Raw genomic sequence first — 25,680 nt, 5'->3', positions numbered from 1 at the left:
AGCCCAGACAGAGGGCATCTGAAGGGTTGAAGAGAAGATAAGTCTTCTAAATAGCTCTGATCTGCAACAGTTTTGCTCTTAATATATGTATATTGTAGGGGGAAAACATTCCTTTACTAGTACAACATAATAGGACTCCTGATATATTCAGTTTATGTCAGTATTAAACAAAGTCTCCAGAAACAAACACATTAAAATTAAATTTTTCTTAAAATACAGTGCCAGGAAAGGAAAGGGAACAAAGGTGCGAAATACTGTCCTGGATGTCCAGCTGCTGTCATGTTGCCCTCTGTCACTAGTCCTTAGGACCTAGAAGCTTATAGCAAGACACCTCAAGAAAGATTTTGCTGAAGCATCAAACTGAACTGAAAGAGTCCAATTTTTTGAAAGCCCTTGGTGAACGTCAAAGTAGAAACCACCAGAGATGTTCAGATGAGCTTGTTCTGCATCATGTGTCAAGAGCAAGCAGGTGGTACAGGTATGATGCAAACTGCACACAATTATAGTACCTGATGCCCCAGTTAGGGGCAGAGGAAGATGGAGATTCCCTCCTTTTCCAGGTAAGCCTCACATCAGCACAAAACCACACCTTACTCCTGTCACACATATCAATCACATCACACTACAATTCCTAAAGGACCTCTGCTCTAATAGAGCACTATCTAATTTTTCTTCTCAGACATGTGGAGAAGTGCTTTGGAACGGCCAATTTAAAAAATTGAATGCATGTACACATGAATTTTAAAGTTTCTTAACAGCAATTAAATGCATACTAGATTGTGAATGCATGATAAAAACTTTCCTATTTAAAAAAATCACCAAAATGCAAAGCAACCAACCTTCCCCAGTGAAAGAGGGGGATAATATGCAGGACTAAGCTCAGAAAAACCAAAGCAACAATGGCAGAGTGAGGAAAGAAGTAGTTGCAGTTTGTATATCAGATACCAAGATCAGTATGGCAGACAAAAGAATCAGACAAAACTCTGATAAAATGTATAATGCACCCTGTGCCTACTCCTGCACACTTTCCAAAAGTGCAAGAAGAAAACAATCAAACATGTGCATGTACATCTGTCTCTTTAGATCACTTATATAAATACATTAAAATGCCAGGCATGATCTTCTTGAGCTTATCAGCTATAAGATAAAAAAAATTGTAGAAAGCTGGCCTGAGTCAAGCATACACAAACATTTCATTAATTGATGCTGCAACTCTGAAAAACATTTTATAAAACTTTAATAACTCCAAACTATACAGCACCAAGAGACAAAATAAACAAAATAACTTCCTCATTTTATTTTCACATCTCTTCCTTTTTCTTTCCAGTTCTACTATTGCGTATCTCACAAAAACAACTTCAATGGTAACAGGAAAACATTTCTACCACAAGGTGAAATAAAATCCCCCAAAGCCAATAGACAAATAGTGTTCCCTTCCCAAAAGCAGACATGTGCACAGGTGACAGGTAAATTTATGCTGAGCATTGAGTAAATCTTAATCTGTGCTTGTTACTATGGTAGCTAAACCCCATGGAAGTTTTGTTGGTGGTTTTTTTTTGGGGTTTTGTTGTTTGTCTTTTAAGTGCTCAACATATGTGAATCTATGTGAGACATACAGAAATAAGTTTGCCAACTTTGAGACAGAACTGGTTTTTTCACCTCAAGCTACAAAGGATGCAATGTTTACAGCTCCACACTTGAAGGAATCTAGGAAAGAAAACATCCCATGATCTACCAGCGCAGAACTAGACACAGCTAGTAGGAGTTTCAGAAGTTCATACAAAAGGATCTTTGGAATAATTCTTATTTTCATGTGGTTACACCAACCTGTATTAATCTTGTGCATGATACAGTATGCTCATTCCCTTTTCTTAAAAAATGCTGCAGTAACATCATATGGAAGGGTGGAGTTCATTATCACATGAATTTACACATCCTTTTTGATAGATAAAAACCTTAGAAATGTGCTGTTCATCCCCAAGATGACAGCCAAAGCATTTCAGAAAAACAAATACCTCCATAGCATGAAATCAGGTCTTGTAACCTGAACTCAGCTTACACGTCTCCTTCTCTCCCTAGGCCTGAAGCCCACAGCCTGGCCAGGCACGCAGGTGCAGCAGAACAGGACCTTCCTGCCTTTGTTCTATTTCACTCAGAATTGGCAGAGTTATTTCAACCTGGCACTTTCCTTCCTGACTCATCCCAAACACACAAACAAGATTTTCCAGGGCTAATTCAGGACAGCCAGCCCATATCATCTCCATTAATTGCCAGGACAAAATGAAACCCTCCCTGTAGCCCCATGAAAACTGAGACAAGCCAGCTAAAAGCTGCTGCAGCAAAACCACAGGTGGAACCAACATGAGGGGGAGGAAAAGGATAAAGTTTTTGTAAAATCCTCTTGTTTACTCATTTTTGTTATTTGGTAAAGTACTAAAAATTACAACGTGCCCTATCAAGCAAGAGAATAAAATATTTCCTATCCTGTCAAAATAAAATGTTAAATGTCCCTCACCCATTAAAAATAACACAAAACTGGTGTTTTGAAGGAAAGCACTTACAGGAAGGAAGGAACAAAACTATTCCTGCATCCTTCTGGACACCTCTAAACACAGCCCTTTCACAGAGAAGAGTTCTTTCAACATTTCTTGCCAGCCTCAGGAGGTGAACAGTTTACCATGCCAGTCTTTTTTGACTTATTTCATGAGATCTTCAAACTTGCCAGCAGAGAGTTGCCAGTGAGCATTCCCATCTCCCCCAGGACATCCTGCCAGCACTTGGAGGCACAGGCAGCTGCAGGGCACTACTGATTCTGAATGCCACAGCGCCCACAGCTTACTGAGAAATCCCCTGTGAAACGAAAACTAAATGCAAATGTCGGTTGTTAATTGACCCAACCAAACAAGAACAGGAACACACCCAGAAAGCGAAACTTCCGGCAAAGGAAACTGGCAGGAGTTTTCATTGCGCTTAGAAACGACACAGCCAGGTCATTTTTTGATCGGCCTGATGAAAGGCAAAAGAAGGGAGACATGAAACAACCTACAGTTCAGGATCATGTCAAGCACTTGGAGCTCCTCAAACATTTGCAGGGCTCAAGAAGCAGAAAATGCTTTAATATCCAGCTTCAAAACTGAGAAGAAAGGGCTGTTTCTACAGTCTAGAGACTGCAATCCTGAAACCTGAGGCTTGCCTCCAGATGAGGAAAACAGCAGCAGGAGGCAAGGTTTACTCACAAAAGAGCCACCAGATTAGAGTGTGAAGCATGTCTGACACTCAGGATCAAACAAGGGCTCTTCTGGGTCAGCTAAGGTTTTCCTACAGAAGGAAAGGATACAACAGCTAATTGGGACCAAGCTCTGAACTGCAATTCATTCTTCCCCTCAAAGTTTATGCAATGGGCATTTTTCCCTTATCCACTGCATAGCTACAACAACTGTGGAGGAGTCCCCATGTGGCACGATGGCTGCTGAAGCTGATCCAACACCGCTCCCATGCCCACACACGCACCTACAACCTCGCTACTGCTGGGGCAGCAGGACACAGGACAGAACAGGCAGCCGAGACAGAGAAACCCTCGCAATTCTGTTGCCAGGGTCACCTCCAGCGGAGCACAGGCACGCCCTGACACCGCCCCAGCAGCAGCACGGGCACAAGGACAAAAGGCACCACCCAGCACTGGGAAGACAGGATCACATCAGCTCTATGTTAAACTGTTGTGGAACTGCGCTATCAGGACGGGAACATGGAAAAGAAAATTGATCACACTACTTTTCTTGATAATCCAAAGGGAAATTGACACCAGTAGTGAAACTTTAGCTAGGACATACTTATTCCAATTCCACAACAAAGTTAAAACACACAAGGACTCAGAAAAAGAGCCAAAACCAACACAACAAAAATCCCCCAAAACACAAAAAGCCTCAAACCAACAAAAACAATCCCACAAACAAGGCTTGCTTACTGCTGTTGTTTACCCTCAGAAAAGCACACAATGTGAGCTCAAGAAGCTCCCCTTTAGGGATGACATGAGTGGCAAAGCAGCATCCCAGCATTTTACTACACAAAAAAGTTCCTCCTCCAGCAAGCTGGACACTATTTCTAAAGTCTTCATATACCCACTACTGGATTCATCCAGAAGATCCAATGACAAATTCATCAAGACAGATCATCATCTCATTTTGAAGACTATCTTACCTCAAGGTCTTATTAACTGTCTGAAGTAAAGCCAGCTTCTCAAAAGTAAAGAGATGCCCAATTAAAATATCCAACCTGATAGCAGTACACACTAATTGATGCACACGTCCTAGAAAAGAAACTAACCCAGGCAATGCAGGACGATTTGGCGTAGGCAGACAGCGCTGGTTATCAGTGCTCCTCACAGGGCTAAAGTCATGAAAGGCTGGTGGAGATTGTCTGATGTTGGGTTTACCGGGCCTGTGACTCCTATAATGCCGCAGCCTCCAAATTTTGGGAGCAGGGCTGCTAGCAGCATGGAGCTGGCAATGGGGGCTTCTACGTGGAATGTTTGAGGATCACATCAAGCTCTGTTTCAAATGCCATTACCCAATGTTCAGCATGATTTTCCCATTTTCTCTTGACATTGTCCTTTTAGGGATCTTAACAATTCCTTTCATACAATACCGTACATTCAAAATAAATGTAGATAGAAGTAATTCTCAAAATCAACTTGCTGCCTAGACAGAAGAGGGGAATAGAAAGCATGGATCTACAGCGGATTAACAAGGCTTATCTCAAGCCCTTCCACAGAGCCTTCAAGGGAGGGCAGGGAATCCTTCCTGACCTGAAGAGCACTTTCATGGCTTCTTGCCCTAGAGCAGACCAGTTTAGTTTCTCCATCTCCAAGGCTTGATAATATGTGCTGGTCCACCACCCGGCAGCCAAGGACTTCTGGTGTCAGTAACAAGTCTTGCCTCAGAAGACTGAGCTGCAGAGGGTCCAATGGACCTCATCTATCAGGAAGACACTGTGTCATATTTAAGCCAGAATCTCATCAGACCCAGCATTCTGCAGACATTTTGTTTTTCATAAACACAAGGTTGACTCTGAGGAGTAACACATACCTTCTCACAGGAAAACCAGAACACCTTCCTAAGAGGAGGAAGCACCTTAGCTGGCATGGACAGCAAGCCTGCACTCAAGCAGCATTCAGTTACAAGAGTTTTGTCTCCTGAGAACAGGCTAGCAGAGCATGACCTGATGGTGGGAGACATAGATAAAGTTATAAGGACACCATTCAGCTTAGTTTATGCTTTCAGAAGACCAACTATGTTTTACAGCAGAGCAAGATTAAGGCAATGTATCCAAGTCAAATGTCTCAGACATGGTGAACTCAAAACAAACAGCAAAATGAAGAGTGCCTTTTGCTGAGTGCTCTCTGTTTTTCATTCAAGTGTTAATTAACAGATCAAATAAAATGCCCTCAGTTGAGTGGTAGTAATTATTTACCTTTATCTGGATAATGCTATACCACATTTCAACTCAGCAAATACATTTACAGCCTTGCACAGATTTATGCTTAACTTTAAGATGTCCAAACAGCATCTGGCCCTTGGACCTATCTTATGATCAAAGAGTGTACTTCTCACAGAGCTCAGATGACAATATCCACAGCGCCCCTTGTTCCTAAAGTCGTGTAACCACCCTGTTTTAACCTTTGGGCTTCAATTATTCATGATCACAAACTGCAATGTAGCATTCCAGAAATACATGCTACTAGGAAGATAAATTGATATATGGAGAAAAGCAAACAGCAGCAATATTCCTCAAAGATTTTGCAAAGTATGTAAAAGAACTAGAAAAAAAGAACACATTTCTTTAGCTGTTTTACACTGAAAGACGCAGTGATACAGCAGATAATGAATACTGAGAAGCACACACATACAGCACATAGATGTCAATGTGCTGAATTCAAACCATGGACAGAAATCACACGTGAGTGTAACTGAGATCTAAAAACAAGCACAAGAAAAGGAATGAACAAAACAAATTTAACAGACCATGTAACATAATTTGGCTAAGGAAGTAAAAGAAAAAAAAAATCACAGGATGCAAAGAAAATACTAAAACCAGCAGATACTGCATTTACCCAGACCACTAAAATAACAAGTTAGGAAAATGTGGAAGAAATAATGCACACACATATATAGGTAAATCTTAATAAAACAAGTCAGATAATCTGTGTTTAGGGGTTTGAACAAATCTAGTATGTCTTCAAAATGAATACAGTCATTAAAATAAGCAGCAAATCCAACAGTAAGAAAAAAAACTGTATTACCTTCTCTAGAGTCCTTGACAATTTGTGGGTGAGGAACCCCAGATCCCCAGCTATGGGCTTTACACAGGAGCCCAGCCTGCAGGCTGTAAAAACTGGGCCTTTCAGACTCCTTCATCTAAATGGTGAGACATCAAATAACCAGTAGCAGCAACAGCAGCCTTCAAGCCCAGCATTAGCAGGGGCAGCTCTCAATTCTGTCCCGAGTTGGACATCAAACCAGTTTGAATAATACAAGAGCAGCATGCCTAGAAATTCCCAGCTGAAGTGCCTTACCAAATCAGATGCTGTCTCATATTATAACAGGAACTAATTTGATTCAGTCCCAAGGAAGGGAAAGTCATAAAAGCAGAGGAAGTCATGGGCACCTGAGGGCAATGTCACAGGTGACAGGGATTATACAAACCTCCCTACTGGAAACTGAGAATTTGTCCCCAAACCTTAAAGGAAAATCATCTCTAAGCAGATTTGAAATGGACACAACTGATTTTTTTCAGGTCTTAGGATGAGCCACCAGCAATGTTTTGTTCTCTCTTCCACCACCAATGTGCCTTTCCCACTCACACTGCCAGAATGCTCCTCACCTCTTAGAACATGAGGAAAGACACAGCGTGGGAGAAAAGATGATCACATATCCCTTTATGCAGCACTGCAATCCCTGAATTATCACAGGCTCGCTGGGAGCTCTATTTTTTCTTTAAATTTACCAAACCAACTAGAATGTTCCCAGCCACTGGGGATGACAACTATTGTGTTAAGATAATATTTTTCTCTTTTCAACAATATTTTTCTCTTTTCATTTTCTATTGTCATCCTATGACCCAACAGGTGACCTGAAATCAGGTATAGTTTTGGAGAAACAGCAGGAAGACAACTGGAGGTACACTTAATTCCAATATATGTGTGTGTGTGTGTGTGTGTGTGTGTGTGTATAACCCCAGGCCATAAACCTGACCGTCTGCTTTCTTCTTTTCCTCTGTCCGTGACTTGCTGAGTTTAATCTTCAATTAAATCAAGACAATATTAGGAAAACAGCTGATGCACCATTAACACTTCACTTGATTGTAATTCCAATCCAATACTCAAGTGCTGCATTTAATTCAGCTTCTTCAGGTTAGAAATTATTTCCTGAATGTAATGAAAACAAACAGATGGATACAGGAGTCCACTTTGTCTGTTCTACACCACTCCAGAAGGCTTGACGCCTCTCACTTGAAAATAATTCTAGTGAAACTTCATGTTACACACCACTAGGAAATTAATTTAATGAGTAACAAAGAAAAGGTTTGCACACAATACCAAAATACAAAGTTTTGCAAAAGGTCACACAAAAAACTAATAACAACAGTAATAATAGCAGCAGCAATAATAATGTTATCTTGTACTGTTTCGGAAACATTGAACTTGACTTTTATATGAGCACTATACCTCAGCATACTTCAATCACTGGATGAGCACAAATATCTTTCCTAAAAAGGACCTTTAAATGCAATTTTATCAGTCTACTTTGCATAGGCTGTGGGATTAGATTTCCCTTAGCCTGACTACAAACACTGCTGGAGGCATACATTCTCTGATAATAATAATAATGTCTTCCACTGACTAATTCTAGCATCTATATTAGCTCAACCCTCATTGCTCATACCAGGTTTGAGGATAAGATTTCACTGGACTCTGCAGCAGATGGAGCAAGAGTTACACTGTAAAAGGCTTTCATAAATTTTCTTTGTTCATGTGCGTCTTATGACTATCACTGGAAGAAAGAAGTCTAAAAAGCAGCCAGTCTTTTTCATTTAATATCAAATGAAGAAAAACAAGTTTGAAAAGCTATTACCCATACATATGTCTGCTAAAGACTACTCAGAACAGTATTATTAATATTTTCTGTACCCATTTCATTGCATTGAATGATTAAAAATGCTATTCCTTTGGGAGTCTGATCTTGAGGAAAAAATACTATTTTAGTCCTCCAACAAGTAAAGACATTCTTTGATTTTTTTTTTTTTTTTACCACCAGCAGACTGTCCCTACTACAATGGCAGGGGGAAGAAAATCAGATTACTGTTGGAAAAAAATTACTAAATAAAACCCCAAATGCTTTAAAGAATTACATTACCTCCAATCAATAATATTATCTGGAACAAGATATGAGTAAATACATTACACATGTAATCCATTTGTGGAAAACAACCATATCCTCTCTAAGAGCTCAATGTAGCATTTTATACACTAAGGTAATTTCCATGGCAAAAACAAGACTCCTCTTAACACATAAGATTCTCTAAATTTCTGAGCTATGCCTCTACTTCTTTTAAGTGAAGACAAACATCTAAGTAGAAAGATACATATGATTGAAGCCAAGCATGCACTCTCAAAAGGAATTTCAGATATTTACTGTTTAAGCACAAGTAATTTACACTGCTGCTACACAGCCTGCAGTACACCCTACCCTCCCCTTCTCCAGCTCCTCAACTCTCACCCATTAAAAATTCCTCACGTATCTGAGTGTAGGGAGAGGATCTCTGGGAGAACATGATAAAATTGTATGTCCTGCGTAAGTAATCACTACGAAGCTTTGGTTACTCTTTGCTGTTACCTGAGAGAAGAAAGCCCAGCCCAGTAACTTTACCAGGGTGGAGGGAAGGAAAGGTGGAATGAGGAAAATATGGTCTAACTGATGAATATTTCAAGTTGTAATAATCATTTTTGCTAATATTTGAAAGAGCCCCCAACACAGAAACAGGTCTTCCCAGTCCACTAACAGCAAAGAATGTTCTCATTCCCTTTAGCTTTACAATTCAAATTATTCCCACATTAAAATGGTCCTTGAGATTCCTACAGAAGGGTATTACTTGAAGGATAAACAGGCACTACAACTACATGGCTTTTATAAAGCTTTGTATTGGGTTTGCTTATGTCATTAAATGAGCAAAACTGGAAAAGGTCCCAGAAAGAGTGAGAAGCATAAGGAAGCTGGCAACGAGTATGCCAAGTTCCAGCACAAAGCACATTAGTAAGCAAAATGGGGGAGAAAACAAGGGGGGGTGGGGGGAGCCAGAATGTGAAATTATAGCAAATTGCAGGGATTTAATGGCCAGCAAATTAATCAACAGAGTCAGTTCGAATCTTGCAAAGACGAATTTTGGATATGTAAGGATAAAGGTGATGTGATGGCAAGTTATAGATTAGCACCAGGTTTAAAATTAAATTGGTCACATTTTTGAGGGACTAAATAAGAGAAATTATTTATGTGACAACCTTAAGATTAAAAATAAATGGCCTTCTCCCTTCAGAAAAAAAAGGCTGCTTGAAGACAAGTAAAAGATGTTTTACTTTATTTTTCTCTTACTTTCTTCTTGAGCATTGAGTTAAGCTGAAAAAGATAAGAACCAACAGTGGGGAAGGGAGGACTCCAGGAGGAAACCTTCCAGGAGAGATTAAAATAGTACTCTTCCCCAGTGACTAAGGCTGAGCCTCTGCTTACAAGGAGATGTGTGTTTTACTGCACCACAGTGAGGTGTGGACCTCCTGCAGAAGCACAGCACAGGCACTACAGGTTTTACCACAAGTCTCACCTTAGGCAAGAGCCTTGCCAGCAAGCCCTGCTACTATCCAAACCTTATCTATTTTCTTCAACCACATCTGTCTAATGAAAGATATCACTTCTCTCTAACAACCTTGCCTAATTCTGTGCCTGCTTAAGATTTTAAAAGTTATCATGCACTACTTTAATTTATAATACAAAAGCAATTAGACTTTGTCACTAGTAATGTTATCATTATCTGCTTTTGCAAAAGACTGCCATGGGCTATCCAGTAACTCTGTATGTTCAGCTACGTGAACACTGATGTTCTACACAAGTGCTTTCATCAGAGGTGAAGTAAAGTTCTGTCTTATTAGTCAACATATCCCAACTGTACATATTTAAAATACCATTCTGCAACTCAGCTGGACAAAACTCCTTATGACTGATCACTTGAAACACATATCAAATTCAGACATCATTCTCTACTTTGATTAAAATTCTGCTACTTTTGTGAATTCTAGAGGTGTTTAAACAAAAACCAGGATAATTATTCTGCCTCTTCCTAGCACTTCAGTAGGGCCACAGTGAACAAGGCATATTCTGCCTCTTCCTAGCACTTCAGTAGGGCCACAGTGAACAAGGCAGAGGCTGCTCTGAAGTCCCAAACCTGATTCATTGTGACCGCAGTAAAACTCCATTACGTGCAACAACTCTTACCTCAGAAATCATTATGGCTGTGATACACATATCAGTGTGTGGCCATTCAATGCTCTTTTAGGTTGGGTATACAACTTGGACATATAAACAATTACTCTGGCTAAAGCTTACTGTAAGAGTCCTCTTTCTGAAGAAGGCAAATGTGAAGAAAACGAACCCTTATCTTCACAACACATTGTGTTGCTGTACTTTATATTTAGGTCTCTGTAATAAGCATACACTTTTATAAAACATTGCTAACTGAAATAGTTTACACATAAATGGACAGAAGCCACTGGTACTGAACACTTAAATCTTGAACAGCCATGAAGGGTTCTCTACAAAAGTCATCTTAATGGTACGGTACATGCCTGCCAACCAAACAAGTGGAGTGCAGACCACTTCTCATTCTCACATCACAGCCTATACCTAAGGTGTCCCACAAGCATAGGAACAGCAAGATGAAAAAAGGAAAATTACTTTTTCCTGAAACCATATGCAACAGTGAAATAGAAGAGCTTAAAAAACCCACAAACACATTCACTCCAGCAAGACAGCCTGCTTTCCACAAGGATTTAAGCAATGTGAAGTGACTGTTCATCAGCTGTCCTGATCCGATGGAGAATTGTAGCATAACAATGACTTTCACTTGACAGAGATGCCCAAAAAACCTGTGCTTTTGGGTTTCACATAAATACAACTATTGATCAATCATTAGACACTAAGCTGTGGAAGTGTTCCATGAGCATGTCTGGCTGATTACTTTTAAGATTAACTGCAGCCCAGCTGAATTTAACTGTGCAAGCACCCTCCTACAGCTGTGAATATATGTCTCTCAGCAGAAGTTGCTGTTTTCTTTGAAAGCATACAAAAAAAGAAATCCCTGAAAAAGAAATGCTTATGTTAAAAAAAAACCAAAAAAAATCCCAACAAACCAAACCCCACCACCAAAACCAACCAACCAAACTTTTTTTTCCAACTGCCATCCCAGATCAAAAAAGAAGCAGGATTATGACAAGCACAGAGTGTGGCTTCAAATGCTCTTGCCTTCAACTATTTTCCTGCAATAGCTACAGCATGATTGGTCACTACTTAGGAAATAAAAGTTGAAACAGTCACAGGGAAATGTACTTTAAAAACAAGGGCCATCTTATCATCTTGGAATTTTTAACCTTAGATTCACTAGGATGCCCACTAAAACAATCGAAGCTGCATCATCACATACAGCTATGAAGTCTCAAACTGACCCTGAGACCTCAACAAGTCTTTGATTTTGCTATTTTACTAAGTTATTCACAGAAAAACAAAGATGATTCATTCTTATGTGAAATACAACTGGCCCAATTTAAAGCTCGGTTTAGCACTGAGCATGGAGAACACACCAAAGAAAAGCTAATTGACAATGTGAAAGAAGCAGAGAAATGCTAACAATTAACCAGGCTTGCTAGCTGATGTGGAGAAAGAGCTTCTTATTAAAACTCAGATTGAGATGCATTATATTCATTACACTGAACAATGTGAATATTTTGATGAAACTTTCCTGTTTTCATAGCTGTTTTCACAAACAGTCAACTGTGGAAAACATTTCTTCCTAATTTACCACTGTTTAGAGCACAGTAAACATTCAAGAACCAAGAGCCAGAAAAAAATTGTGAAATCCTAACAAAAATTTTTTGCCTATTCTGAAATTCCAGAAAGATTAAAAAAACACAACAACAAACCCGACCACAAAAAGCAAGCATTGTGTTTCCAACAACAACAACAACAAAAAAAAAATAGATGGTGTCATGACCAAAACATAAATAAGCTGTATTTGAAACTTGTCACTGTCGGCAGCAGCTTATAAGTAGTATGTTTAACCTGGAGGGCAGCACAGACTGTAAACATGTACTTTAAAATAAAGGACAGGCTGAAGTTACTAAAAGATAAAATCTGAAAAGAAGTGATAAAATGCTTTCTCTCTGATATTGCAATATATGAAAAGTTTGCTCAAGCTCTCAAGCCATGAGTAGGGCAATCTGTAAGAAGCCTGTCTTCAGGCTTCAGACACACTATAGTTTTTTAGCTCCACACTAACTGTAAAATCATCTCCTTACTGGATAGTTTCTTAATGAATCTGCTGTACTGGAACACTGTTTAAAGTTCTCTCAAGCATCAGTAAGATAGTACAGTCAGGTCTATCTAAATTCTGAGAACTAGAAAAACTCTACAACTACAAATCACTAATTGAGAATATAATTTTAGAGAAATCACAGTATCTGCACTTAAAAATTTAGTCACTATTTTTTCTGTGTTTAAACTACTGATAACAATTGAAAGCTGGCAGGAGATTCCTCTGAGCAACAGCAATTGTGATGGTAGAAACTTAACACACTTATAGCAGAAACATTAGTTTGCAAATGTAATCAGCTATCATGGGGAAATAATCTCCTGCGTTTAATGATGATTGAAACATTTAAAATGCAGAGTTTAAATCTCTCTTAATATAAACAGTAAGTCCATAGGATCAGAAATATACAATGGAAAAGACCCCACTGGTCAGTTTTCCCAGAACATATTCTTCTTGTTCTAGTTCAGTGTTTAAGTCCACTGACCATGTAAGTACAGTTTTCAGAACACCAACCACAAACAATCCAACTTTATGTTTACCTATGAACCTCAAAACCCCATGAAGTACGAAATGAAACAAGTACTACAAGCAAACTGCATTAACTCTTTCTGAACCTTAACACTGTATACTCATTCACGATGCTTAGAAAGAACACTGAATCATGAACATTTTCAGTGCTTTGTACCAAAATTTTCCTCTTTACATGAAGAATATGAAAGTAACCGTGTGTATTGCCGGTCTCGTTATTCTCTCTGATCCACACAGAAGGTTAACTTCCAAACAAACCTTGCTCTCTCCATGCACAGGGCTCTAGCTCAGCACATGTTTTACCCCCACAACACAGGAGCTCAGCCCATATGTGAAGCAAAATAACAAGTGAATATCTGCATAGAGAAAACACAAGAACCTTCAAAACAAGATTAGGAGGACATACTCTCTTCTTACCGTTTCAACAAACATAGAACCTAATGGTGTATTTATGATCAAGGAAAATAAACTCTCAAGGAGAAAACTCAGGCATTCTTCACTTTGCTCAAGTCCATCTCCTGTGGATACGAAAGATGCAGCTGTACTCTTGAACCCATAAGGCTTGGAAATTAGGCCATTCTTCTGCTTAAGGCACTGGAGGAAAGAATTCTTGTCAGATACTTTCTCCCACGCCCCCTCTGTCCAAATCAAAACCATGTGTTCTTATTGTGCAAAAGCACATCCAGAAAGGAAAAAAAAAAAAAAAACAGCAGAAAGAAATTAAACATGGTATAATCATTATCATCCCAACTTGACCATTTCATTCTATCCTCTTATCTCTTGCCCTCTTCAACTTCTTTCCTCTTTAAAATGCAGCTATCTCGTAGGCTCCCCTGTCAGAAGGGCATCCTTAACCACACCCCTTGAGCTGGCATCTGAGATGTCACTGTCCGGTAGCTAACCCACAAATGGGTGTGAATGTGTCAAAGTTATTTGTATGATAATGAAGCAAATCACATGGTCATATGTCACTGGCTTATCCTTCTTAAAACTTCCCCTGCCACGACATCTCAATCATTCTCACACAGCACTGCCTAGGTAAAACAAACCACAATTCCCACACTGCACCACGACTCTGGCCAGAGTTATCATCCAGCAGTCCTGCCTTATTCATTTCTTCTTCCACTGTAAACATGCCAGATTCCTCCAGCAGAATTAAACAACTTTGAGGTATTTGAAAAAAAAAAACCAAAACAAAATAATACCTTAAAACTTAGCTAGAGAGGTGAAACCACAGCACAAGTAAAGAGCAATACCTTCACACATAGCAGTAATATCTCCAAAGGATTAAATTACACTTACTATACAAGGAAAAAAAAAAGTATTCTTATGTCAGATTAAGAGGTCCTTATGACAGAAAAAGCAAACTGCTTTCAGCATTCTCATTCTTATTAACTTAAAGTAATATACAGCAAGTAGTATAGAGCCAACTGTTGAATCTCCGAGTCTTTTCTTAAACACAGCTTTCCAAAAACATCTAAGAGAGCATATTACCTATGTATTTCCTCTCTTTTGCTTTGATTCAGGAAAACTGTTCCTCAATTAAATGACACAATACAAGGCAACATATTACGAAGGGAAAAACATAAAAGCCCCTCTTTCCTCAATTAATACCAACTCAATGAAAACAGAAGAGATACTCTAGCTCAAAACTTTTGATTCCTGTTCTTCTCTTTTTCCATCAACACAGAGATGGGAATCTCAGTTCACCCAAACTAACGCCACATGCAATTGTTTGCAGTGACATACTACCTGTCACAGTCTACAAAAAATGTATCAAGAGAAGGCTGTAAATAGTTACATGTACAAAATCAAATCATAGGGAAAATTATTATTTTGCATACTGCTCTTACCCCTCACTTGAAAAAATAAATCCAGTAATACACATGAAAATACAGTACTCCCTCCACCCAATAATTTCCCTAAGATTCCAAATAAACTGTTAGTAAGAATAAGTGTTTGATAATCATAATCGACTTTGCTTCCTTAAACACAGCTTTCATGAACGAGAAACAACAATTCCAGTGAAAAGTATTTACGGACATATGCTAGGGAAACAAAGCATAGCACTGGGAGATGTCAGGAATAGCAAAAAAGGGAAAGAAAAGGAGTGCAAAGCTCCACAGGGCAGGCCTATCAGTTACATACACACTGATGCTTCCCAGGCCCTGGCTCTCTCCACCTGTTGCCGGTCCCTTGCTGCCGGTTCCTGTTCTTTTCACTCCAGCTTTCCGATAAGACTTGATAAAGTAATATGCTGCCTGATCTTATCCCTTCTAAAATATTTTCAAAGGGCACTGTGGGACAAGAGGCAAAAAGCATTATGGAAACAAGCAAGTTTTTCACCCATCCTACCAGGAACTCCTGTAATTCCTCAAGCAATGTATAGGTGCTATACACAGTATTATAATTTCTTTTTTCAAATGATAACACAAATGCTTGCTCACTCACTGAGAAAAGCACACATTAAAATTTTGTTTTCTCTTTCAAAGTACCTAAAGCAGCTGCCAAAAGAGAGGGGCTGGTGGTGGCAGGGTAGCTGCCCATGATTTCATGCAACAGCCTCAGCCCATGTGCAGAGCACAGCTGGACATACTCATAGGGCTGTACTCAGAAGCATCAATCAGCTCTCTCCGCACACAGAGCCCAGTCTGCCCCTTGGGAGTCACTCAATGCAGCAACACTGCGAGATGGCCACGAGCACCAGGTGGAAGAAAAGAGCCTCTCCTGAAGATCATCATGAGCTGTTCAGGACAGCTTTGCTAATATACATACCAGAGAACTGGAAATATGCACTACAAAGATGGACATTTTACCAGCTCCTTAATTCCTCACTCTTCCCAATTACTTCTCCTTTTAGTTACAACTTCTCACCACCTCAGTTACTCAGAGCTTGCTAGCTTGACTTTGTCCATCATGAGCCACCAGCATAAACAGTTCCCCAGTCCATTAGAAGGAAGCACATCAAAAGTAATTTAAGAGTCTCACCTCACCCTCACAGAACCCATTTTAAATCAAGGAATGTTGCTGATCAGGAAGTCAGCAACGGACCACCTACTCCTCCTCCATCCTCCATTTGCCACTTTAGCCAAAGGTCTGACGTAAGAGACACCACTGGCTGTCCAACAGGCAGAGCTCAAGGTCTCTGCTCCAAAATCCTAAAGACGCCCACTAATGACAGCACTGGAGTGACTCTGTGCAGACTGGGGAACTTACACCTGCACAGATCTTTGGCGTTTATCTGGCTAGAAGATTATACTCATTAGTTTAAGGTTTCATACTTACACCAAAGTTTGCAGAAGCAAATGTGCGACTTTAAGTATTTTGATACTCTGTACAAACCTAGGTGCTTCAGATGCCCAATGTACTCTCCGAAATTACAATAAAAAACTAACACTTAGTATTCCTTAGGTTTCAAAACTGAGCACTCACGAGTAGCATAATATTTTCTAAATTAATGACCAACACTTTGACGTTTTCATTCCATAAAAGATGATGATATTTGAAAACATTTCCATTTGCCTTGTGCAAATCTTGCAAGTCTTATGGACTGTATCACTGGATATATGCATAAATACTTCTTATCCTTTCCTATCATCTATATTCCTACATACATTTGAAATAGAGACTCATGAGTAACATGTATCATGCAAACCTGGACTTTATCATTTAATTAAATCAAAATTTTCATCCCAAGGACTTGCTTTTGTTCTTAGAATAAAACAGAACCCATCAGTCCATGAAGAGTAAGGAGAGACCAAACATATCTATTTGCTTTACTAGTAATAAGTCTGATATTGCTCTATCAATTAAACTTCCACTGAGTGACTGATACTAAAAGCTCATTATAATAATTCACTACACTTGGGTTTCACTTCTCTAGCTATATTATCTCTTTCTGTTACCTTTGTCTTCCAAATCATCTTCTTACATTCCCTTTTCGTTTCGTATCAGTCAGTAACCTATTCAGGAGGCACTACTGCTTGGGCTGGTACTGTAAGAAACCTTAGGAACTCCTGCTACTAGCCAGAATATCTATAGAATAGATTGATGCACTACAAACAAACACCTTCTTCAACCCATTTCACCCCACTAGGCCATCTTCCTTCGTTTCTTACCAATCACCTTCCACACAAATAGAAGGTGGGTATGACTGCATGTGTTATATTCCTATGACTCCTTTTCCCCCTCCTTTCTGCCACCCCCCCAAAAGGTAATTAAGTATACATATTTCAAACAATAGTGCTTTTAACACTGGTCCCCTCGCCCAAGAGGAAAATTTCACAACTCCCACACTACTATGAAGTCACCACTGATGGACAGGACCAGACATGGTCCAGCATTCCTCAGGTACACCGTCCATCATGGCCAATTCTGATTATTTTCTATGAAAGACCACTATAGCAGAGAACACTCCATCGAGTCCGGGCGGAGCAGGGAGGACCGCAAAAATATTTAAACTGAGCACAAAGGAAGATACAATGAACTCGGGAAGAACCAAGGACACGACCACAGCCTCCCCTCAGAGGCAACACAAAGCAAAGCAGAGGAAGGAATACAACAACACCAGGGACCGTCTTGGAGGTGCAAACCGAACAAAGAGCAAGTACCGCTGAACCCCAAAAGGAAAGGCAAGGCCAAGGGCCAGGCTGTCAGACAGCCCACAAGTGGCAATCCCAAGGCAGGCGCGGAGGTGCCGTGTGTGGGGGCCGCCCTAAGGCGGGGCACCCCGGCTGCCGCCCGCAGGGGCTACAGGCCTCTCGCCGGCGGGGGCCCGCAGCCAGCGTGAGCCGACAGCCGAGGACATATAAGGGCAGCGCAGCCCGGCCCAGCCCGGCCCGGCCCGGCCCAACAGGGCTGGAAGGGGCTGCTGGAGGGTTCCCCGCGGGAGGCCCGGCGCCGCGGGCGGGCTGGGGCGACGTGGAGCGCGGCGGGCCGGACCCGCCCCGGCAGCGCCGCATGGAGGAACCTGGGGCGCGGGCAGGCGGCGGCGCTGGCCCGGCGCTCGGCACGGCCGCGGCCCGCCCGCCCCTGGGGCACTCGGCCTGGGCGGCACGACGGGCCGGGCCGCCACCCGGTACCGGGGAGAGGCGAAGGAAGCCAGAGAGGGAGAAGGGTCCCGGCGCGACACTCACGTTCTCCGTGTCCCGCTCATTGACGGTGGGCAGCGGCGTGCGGGTGGACATCGTGCGGGCCGCGGCGGAGCCGCGCCCGGCGCTCCGAGGGGAGAGGCCGCTCCTAGGCCTCGGCAAAGCCCGCCGGCCACCCCCGCCGGCAGCCGGGCGCACACGGCGGGACGCGGGGCCTCCTGCCCGCTACGCACCCGGCGCCATCGCCTCGCCCGACCGCCTGGCTGCCCCTCCGCCCGCCTCGCCGCCGCCGGGCTCCGCGCAGCTCGGCCGCCGGCTCCTCCTCCTTCCCCGCCCTCCTGCCCGCTCAGGTGAGAGACCAGCAGCGCAGGGGGGCCGCGGCGCCTCCTCGCAGCATCCGGCGGCGGTACCAACTCCGCCTCGCTCCCGTCCCCGCTTCTCCCCTCCTCCGCCTCCTCCCCCTGCCCGCCCCCGCGCCGCCGGCCCCGCCGCAGGAAGCGCCGGGCGGTACGGGCGGGCGCGGCAAGCGCGGGCGGGCGGTGCTGTGGCGCCAGCGCCGGGGTGGCCGCGGATCCGTGGCGGGCCCAGCCTGGGTGGGGGCCGGGCGGGAGCGCGCCCTGGGCTGAAGTGAAGTGGGATCTCCTAGTCAACAAGAGGCAGGATCTAATCTCTTCTCTGTGGTGACCAGTGACAGGACCCGAGAGAATGGCCTGGAGCTCAGTCAGGGGAGGTTCATGTTGGATATCAGGAAACGGTTGGGCACTGGAATGAGCTCCCCAGGGAAGTGGTCACAGCACCAGCCTGAGAGCGTTACAAAGCTTTAGGACAGTACTGTTAGGCACATGGTGTGGTTCTTAGGCCTGCCGTGTGCAGAGCCAGGAGTGGGACTCGATGGTCCTTGTGGGTCCCTTCCAACTCGGCCTGTGCTGCTGTGGGGCAGGTGTGAGGCCCCGCCGAGGGGAGGGCGTGTGGACTGTGGGACAGAGACCTTCGGGTCCTGGGACCGCTAATAGTGGCTAATGGGTTGCCAGCAGCTGTCCCTCCTTGGCTCTCCTTTCTCTCTGGTAACCAACAGTATGAGGAAGGGCAGTGGGGCAGCCCTTCTGCCTCTAGCACAACTTCAAGTCTGCAATTCATGCTTTCTCTGGAGGCTTGTAAAACCCTGTTATTTGTGCACCTCAGCCAGCCCGCCAGCCTCCTTTACCCACTTGAAGCTGAAATGGGATCAACAAGACCGTGCAGTGCATCCTTCCGCTCATGTCTGACCAGCTCGCAGTCCTTGAACACTTAACCAATGACCTCATGTGCTTAAAACTAGAACCATACACTCATTTTTGTCTTTGAGAAGTTACAAATGTTTACACAACAGCAGCTTTTGCCGGAAAACCGGCCAAACCCTTCACCAAAATCTAAAAACAATCTGAAAAAAAAAATGCAAGAAATCCCCCAACTTCCCCTGCACCAGAAGCAAAATAGTGGGTCTGAAATTTCATTGCAATATTTTGACAAAGTTGTGTAGCCGAGGCTGTAAACATCTTCATAAATTCTGTAAACACAATCCTTGTTCTGGAAAACCTTCCTTAGGAAAACACTTGGGAAGGCACTTCATGAGTTGTGTATCTATCTTCAGGAAGCTCTTATGTGCTCATGAAAGAGCACTGACTGTTATACATTACTTATAAATAACACATATATATGCATCTCTATGTATAGGTAAACACACTAGTAGCATATGTTTAATTCTGGCTATATTATGGTGTCATTCAAGAGGTACCCCCAGCTCCTCAGCATTGGTCGGTCCACAGTGGAGATTTCCACATATTTGGGAAAACAGCTGATGCAGGTACAGGCAGAGAACTGCTTCATGTTGTAGGAGCAGTGTAACTGGACTCGTTCTTTGCACATTCAGCATTGTATTGCTCTGAGCATGCATGATTTGTCAGTCTGGAAATTACAGATGTTCCCAGCTCATCCTCGGACCAAAGCCTCTCAAACCCTGGCAAGGGCTTCTGTGAATTCCTAGCTGTCTCCTCACATAGCTGGAACTACCAACTGCAAAGGAAATTTTAGGGTCCTTCATTTTACTGGGAACAAAAAAATCCAAGATTGGGTTAATTCGAGGTAAGCAGCCATGGTCTAGCCAGCATGCCCAAACAGGTTTGTTGACAAACTGGATATTAACCCAGTTTAGTTGCTTAGCTCATCAAAATGCACTCACTTTTATCCCAAGTATGAACAAGACTATGTCTAGGTCTCTGTGTGGGGCCTGACTCTGCAATCCTTACTCAGTCAAAACTCCCACTGATGCAAACCCATCCTGGTATGGATTTGGATATGCACCTGTGGTCAGGGAAGAAAGAGATGTGAGCTCCAATGTCTTGTAAATGTGTTTAATGGCACCACTAACTAAGGCAAAGCTTAGAGAGACTTCCTGCCTTACAGTTTGAATAAGCTTTGGTCAGTATTTCATAGGAAAATTTCATCAGAAATTGAAAGTGTAATGATGTAGTAATTAGTGTTATCTGAAGATCTGCTTTGCAATTGTTTTGCCCATGGTTGTCACTGTTGTCATCTTCTTTCATGTTACCAAGGTCAGTCATTCATTTAATAGCACTTTTTAATTTTGTTGTGTTATTACTGCAGGCTTCATGTTTCCCCCAGATGGGAAAATGCAGGGACAATGACTGAAGAGACAGTGACCACAGAGATGGTCCTGTCATAACTCAGTCACTCTCTAAAGAGACAAAGCAGGAGAAAGGCTGAGCACAAAAATAGCCCGGAAGGAGAAGGCTTCAAACTGTCTGAGATCTGCAACTAAAATTTGCCAAAAGTTATTGCTGCTTCAAGTAGCATTGAGTCCTGCTTAGTGCCCAGCAGGAATGATGTATATTTAGTGAGTGACTTCAGTTTTGGCACTGAAAACATGGATATTCCACCACCTTACCTGGACCCAAATCCCATCCACTACTGTAGTAATGATTTCAGGCATTGGCTTGAATGAAACCTTTTCCCACAATTTTCAAATTCAGTTCTCAACAGCAAAAGGGTGAGAGGTTCAGAAATAACACAGGAACAGGTGACCACTGAGATGTGAATATAACAGAGCAAAATCATGTTCTTTATTGCCTTTCATTACACCAGGACATCTGTTGTAGTGTGGAAAACTAAATGAAAGACCTGGCAAATATGAAAGAGTAAAGTACCCCTAGCTGCATGCAGTAAGGATGCAATAGCATTAAGGAATCCTGAGGTCATTACAAACTACAGGTACAGGGCTCCATGGGTTGTTTACTTTCATAAGAGACACTGGAAAAAAAATTACATGTACTCTGAATATATGTAGACTTTGTAAATATGTTAATAGTTACATTCAAGATTCTGATTTTGCTGTAAGAATCATTAGGAAGTACAATCTTAGTGGAAAGTTAAGTAACTTAAAATTTGTCCTAATACTTTAAACCTGCAAACAAATGAGGTTGTTTTTTGGGTTTTTTTTGGTGTTTTTATTGTTGTTTTGTTTGGGTTTTTTTGGTTTTTTTTGGTTTTTTTTGTTTTGTTTTGTGTTTTTTTTTTTTTTGTTGTTGTTTGTTTGTTTTTTTGGGGTTTTTTTGGTGGTTTTTTTTTTTTTGTTTTTTGTTTTTGGTTTTTTTTGGGGGGGTTTTTTTTGGTTTTTTTTTTTTTTTTGTTAATAGCAAGCCATACCTATTGGGAATACTCTTATCATGTATGTACAAAAAAACCCCCCCAAAATGTTAAATACAGTTAAATACATTTAACAGAACAGAATTTGTCTCAAGGTCAGTTGTACTGAAATTTAGTAGTTAACTTTGTGTCTTCACTTTTTCTGGGCAACTGAAGTTTTTTATTGTTTCAATGCCATTCCACAGAACTGCCCTAAGAATAAGCATGTAAGAACTTTATATGAAAGCAGTAAATAAAAGCAGCATTTGTCACTGATTTGCCTGGACATCTGGGAGAAGGATAATAAAATCACAGCACAGCTTTGTTGTTGCAAAAATTTCTTGCACATCCCCAAGGCCTCTGAAATGGTATCAGAAAATCTACTCCAGAGAAGAGAGAATTACCTCTTAAACATGTGGGTTGCTGGTGGTCTGAAGAAGCTTGTAAAGGCAATTGCTGTGTCCCTGGGTATGTCTCTGATGGCCTAGAAAACCAGAAGGTCCCACTATGTTAAAGGTCTCTGTCCTGTCTCTTAATAACCATAGCTAAAAATAGTTAGTTCTGATTGTTTCCTTCAGCTTTGATATCGCACCTTTCTTTTGATGCCCCCAGTCTCTTCAGCCATACAGCCAACTTCTTCCCACATCTGAAGAGTTTCAAAAGGAAACCAGCAAGCCACCATAGCATTGAGGTAGAACCACAGTGAAACCTGGGGCAACGACAACTCTGTGAATTTCACCTCTTGTTTTCTTTTGCTGCAGCATTTTTTGTCTGTTGTGGCTTTTAGTAGTGGTTTCAAACTTACTTTTAAAAAAAGTTTCATATTTTTTCTTTCCTTTTTTTTTTGTAGCTTGAATTTAGATTAGTATCTTGGCAGAGGAGGTAATGCTTGAATAATTTTCATGCATCAGCACTGACAACATCTTTTTTGCATTTTTGGGAAACATTACCATTCTTAGAAAAGATTATCAGAGAGTAATAATGAAAACCATGTAGTATGTTGGAAGTATCTGTAATGAATATGCAATATCTTGGCATTCCTTTTATCTGAAAATATTTATTTGTTATGAAAGCATGTTAAAGAGCAAAATAACTATTTAAGTCTTCATAATTCCTATCACAGTTGTATCTGAGCTATCAAATAAAACAATGCATCTCTACATTTGAGCTGGGAAGCTTCCTGAACTGTTGGTAAGCTGTAGATCTGAGGAGAAGAGAGTCTAAATGGTCTGTACAGCAGCAGAGAGAAAACCAGGGACAAAGGAGACAGCAGACTCACTAGAAGTAGTCCTCAGGGACCCTCTGGATATAGTTTTAAACCCAGCTTTAGATAACCCCAGGAGATGGGGCAGGATGGCAGAAAGCCTGCAACAAGACGCCTGGTGATCTGCCATTGATCTTCAGAGGGCCACCAGAGACCAGAAGTGGGGGAAGAGTTGGGAAAGGCAATTAACCTAAGTGGTCACAGATGTTCTCACTCCACATCTGCCCTCTGCAGACTTCAGTGGTGTGGTTTCTGTGGAAACAGAAACTCTGTACTAAATGGAGCTGCTATCCCTGTCAGGATCTAATTTTTCCAAAGATGTATTCTGCAGTAGCACAGCAAGAACTCCTTGATGCAGAAAGGTGCAGAGCTATCCTGCAGCAGTATTGCATATTCTGATCCAAGGAAGAACAGCTTTTGATCCAGGGACAACTGCGGGATTTGTTATGAGTTGATCCAATGATTCTGTCAAAGGAAGGTCTCTGTGGCAAAGACTCTATGTAATCCCCAGGGAGCGCGGGGTCAGTCTGAAGTCTTTCCTCTGCCCATTTTAAGGTGACCAAGAAGAAAAATATTTGAGCTAAACCCTTGATACAGCATTTAGTGTGTCTGTGTATGTCTCTCTGTGTGAGTATTTTTTTACTTGTTTTTGTAATACCTTATTTGGTTAAAATACCTTGTTGAGTGTACTAGGTTTCATTTCTTATTGAGTCACTCTACCACTTTAGAGGCTTTAAATGATTTGGGTTGTGTGGTACTTTTTTCCCCTAGCTCCTCCTCCCCCCCAAAAAAAAGAAGTCGCCTTGTTTTGTTTTCTGCTGACTGCACTGAACTGGCAGAATAGCCTTAACTGACAAAATGACAGGATAGAATAAAATGTTGGAAGGAAAGAACTGACACAGGCATTCCTGAACTTTTTAACAGTTCAACCACAATGGCCTGTTCAAATGAATTCATTACTTCCACAAGTGAAAGTAAATTTTTTCCCTCCCAGAATTTGCATATGGAACAAAATGGTCAACAGCTGCTGACTGCCATGAGTCGTCCTGGCCATGTCTTACAGTGGACTGAAGGCTAAGCTGAGATCCATCTCACCTGCTCCAAGGTTATCAGGCCTCCTGTAACAGCTGCTGAGACAGAGCTGGCAGTAACCTTGACTGCAATAGCTTCAGCCATGGATTTAAAAGAGGACAGATTCTAGAAATCTTCTTTAAAGATCCCAAGAAGGAAGTAAAACACCAGATGAGAATGACAGGGGTTCACTTTTAATTGAATCAATCTCTGCACAAAAGCAGCACCCCAAAGTCAGGTGCAGGGAGAGGGAAGGGAACCTTACTCTGAATTACCTGGCCACTCCTGAGGTGGGATAACTGGCTATACAGGGCCTTAGTCTGCCACCAGAACCATCCCCTTGAAAAACCACATCATCTTGCTTTCCTGCTGGGAAAGGAGGGTGTCTGGAAACAGATAGGAGAACACAGCAAACAAGAAAATAAGCACGTTGTCAGATTCTAATTTTTAGGTTAGCCAGAGAAGTACAAAACAATGTGAACCTGATTTCCAAAATGAGATAAAAATAAACCAAAGGGGTTATTTTTAGATGTACCAAGCTATCCAATAATAATTCAGCTTTATGGCATGTACAAATAGGATCCAGATTCTGATTTTGGTTATATTGCTGGAAGTTTTCCATTGGCTTCAAAGATAATTAGTAGTTTCACCAAAGTAATTTGATCAGAATTTAGCCATAGATATGATGTTCCTTGATATGATGCACTTATTCAATAGGTTTTAGGGGGAAAATAATGATTAAAAAAGTAAAAAGAGGCAACACACTGCTCTACTTCAGTTTTATTGAGGTTTAAGTTATTGTGTTTTGAGAATGAACAGTGCTCTATGTCTGCTAAGCATTATTATGCATTATATAAATGCATAGTATCAGGCTTCCTATTTTCATCTTTGCCCACAGCATGGTAATGACATCTCTGCAGTGGGATGAAATGCAACACTATATTTAATAAAGGTTATGGATTTTGTTTCTATTTCATGTTGTTAGGTGCTGGGCTGCTTCTGGTATCTAGGTCACTGTTCAAATCTGCCAGGAGTTAACCATGGCCAGTCATTCCTATCTGCCCCTCTGCTGTTACACAGAAACTCTGTAACTCATCAGCTTAGTTTAAAGTTAGCAAAAATGCTCTGTGCCAGTGCTTACAGGGATGGAAGAAAATGCCAAACTTTATTCTGGGATATTCATAACTCAGTGTTTTTGATAGTGATGTAAAGTGAATTAAGGACATTTAGCTGAAACACTGAAGTCCAGCATCTTTTAGGACTACTAAAAATCTAAGTAAAATATCTGGCAACAAGTTCAGTAAGCTAATGGTTTGCTTAGAACAGTTTCATTTTTTGTGTGGGTCCGATGTGTTTGCAATGAAGCATTAGACAGAAGACCTCACTGGGATCAAAGAACACTTTCCAGTATGGTTTGCA

General features: G+C 41.6%; 1 protein-coding gene across 5 annotated transcripts in view; it reads right to left on the bottom strand.

The window, feature by feature from the left end:
- MARK1 (microtubule affinity regulating kinase 1) overlaps positions 1–18,640 on the bottom strand; it is a 57,563-nt gene extending 38,923 nt beyond the window's left edge. For 2 of the 5 annotated variants that reach the window (XM_064709158.1, XM_064709160.1), the window contains exon 1: positions 13,573–13,811. In XM_064709158.1, coding sequence (XP_064565228.1) covers positions 13,573–13,587 — 15 coding nt within the window. In that variant the 5' untranslated portion in view covers positions 13,588–13,811. Of the gene's footprint in view, positions 1–13,572; positions 13,812–18,290 lie in introns of those variants that run through there. The other 3 variants (XM_064709162.1, XM_064709161.1, XM_064709159.1) reach the window with 3 other exon arrangements.
- Between the last annotated feature and the right edge of the window lie 7,040 nt (positions 18,641–25,680).

The sequence above is a fragment of the Zonotrichia leucophrys genome, chromosome 3, assembly GCF_028769735.1.
Source record: "Zonotrichia leucophrys gambelii isolate GWCS_2022_RI chromosome 3, RI_Zleu_2.0, whole genome shotgun sequence".
Taxonomy (NCBI): Eukaryota; Metazoa; Chordata; class Aves; order Passeriformes; family Passerellidae; genus Zonotrichia; species Zonotrichia leucophrys.
Note: the sequence above shows the minus strand (reverse complement) of the source record. Positions and strands in the feature narration are given on the sequence as shown.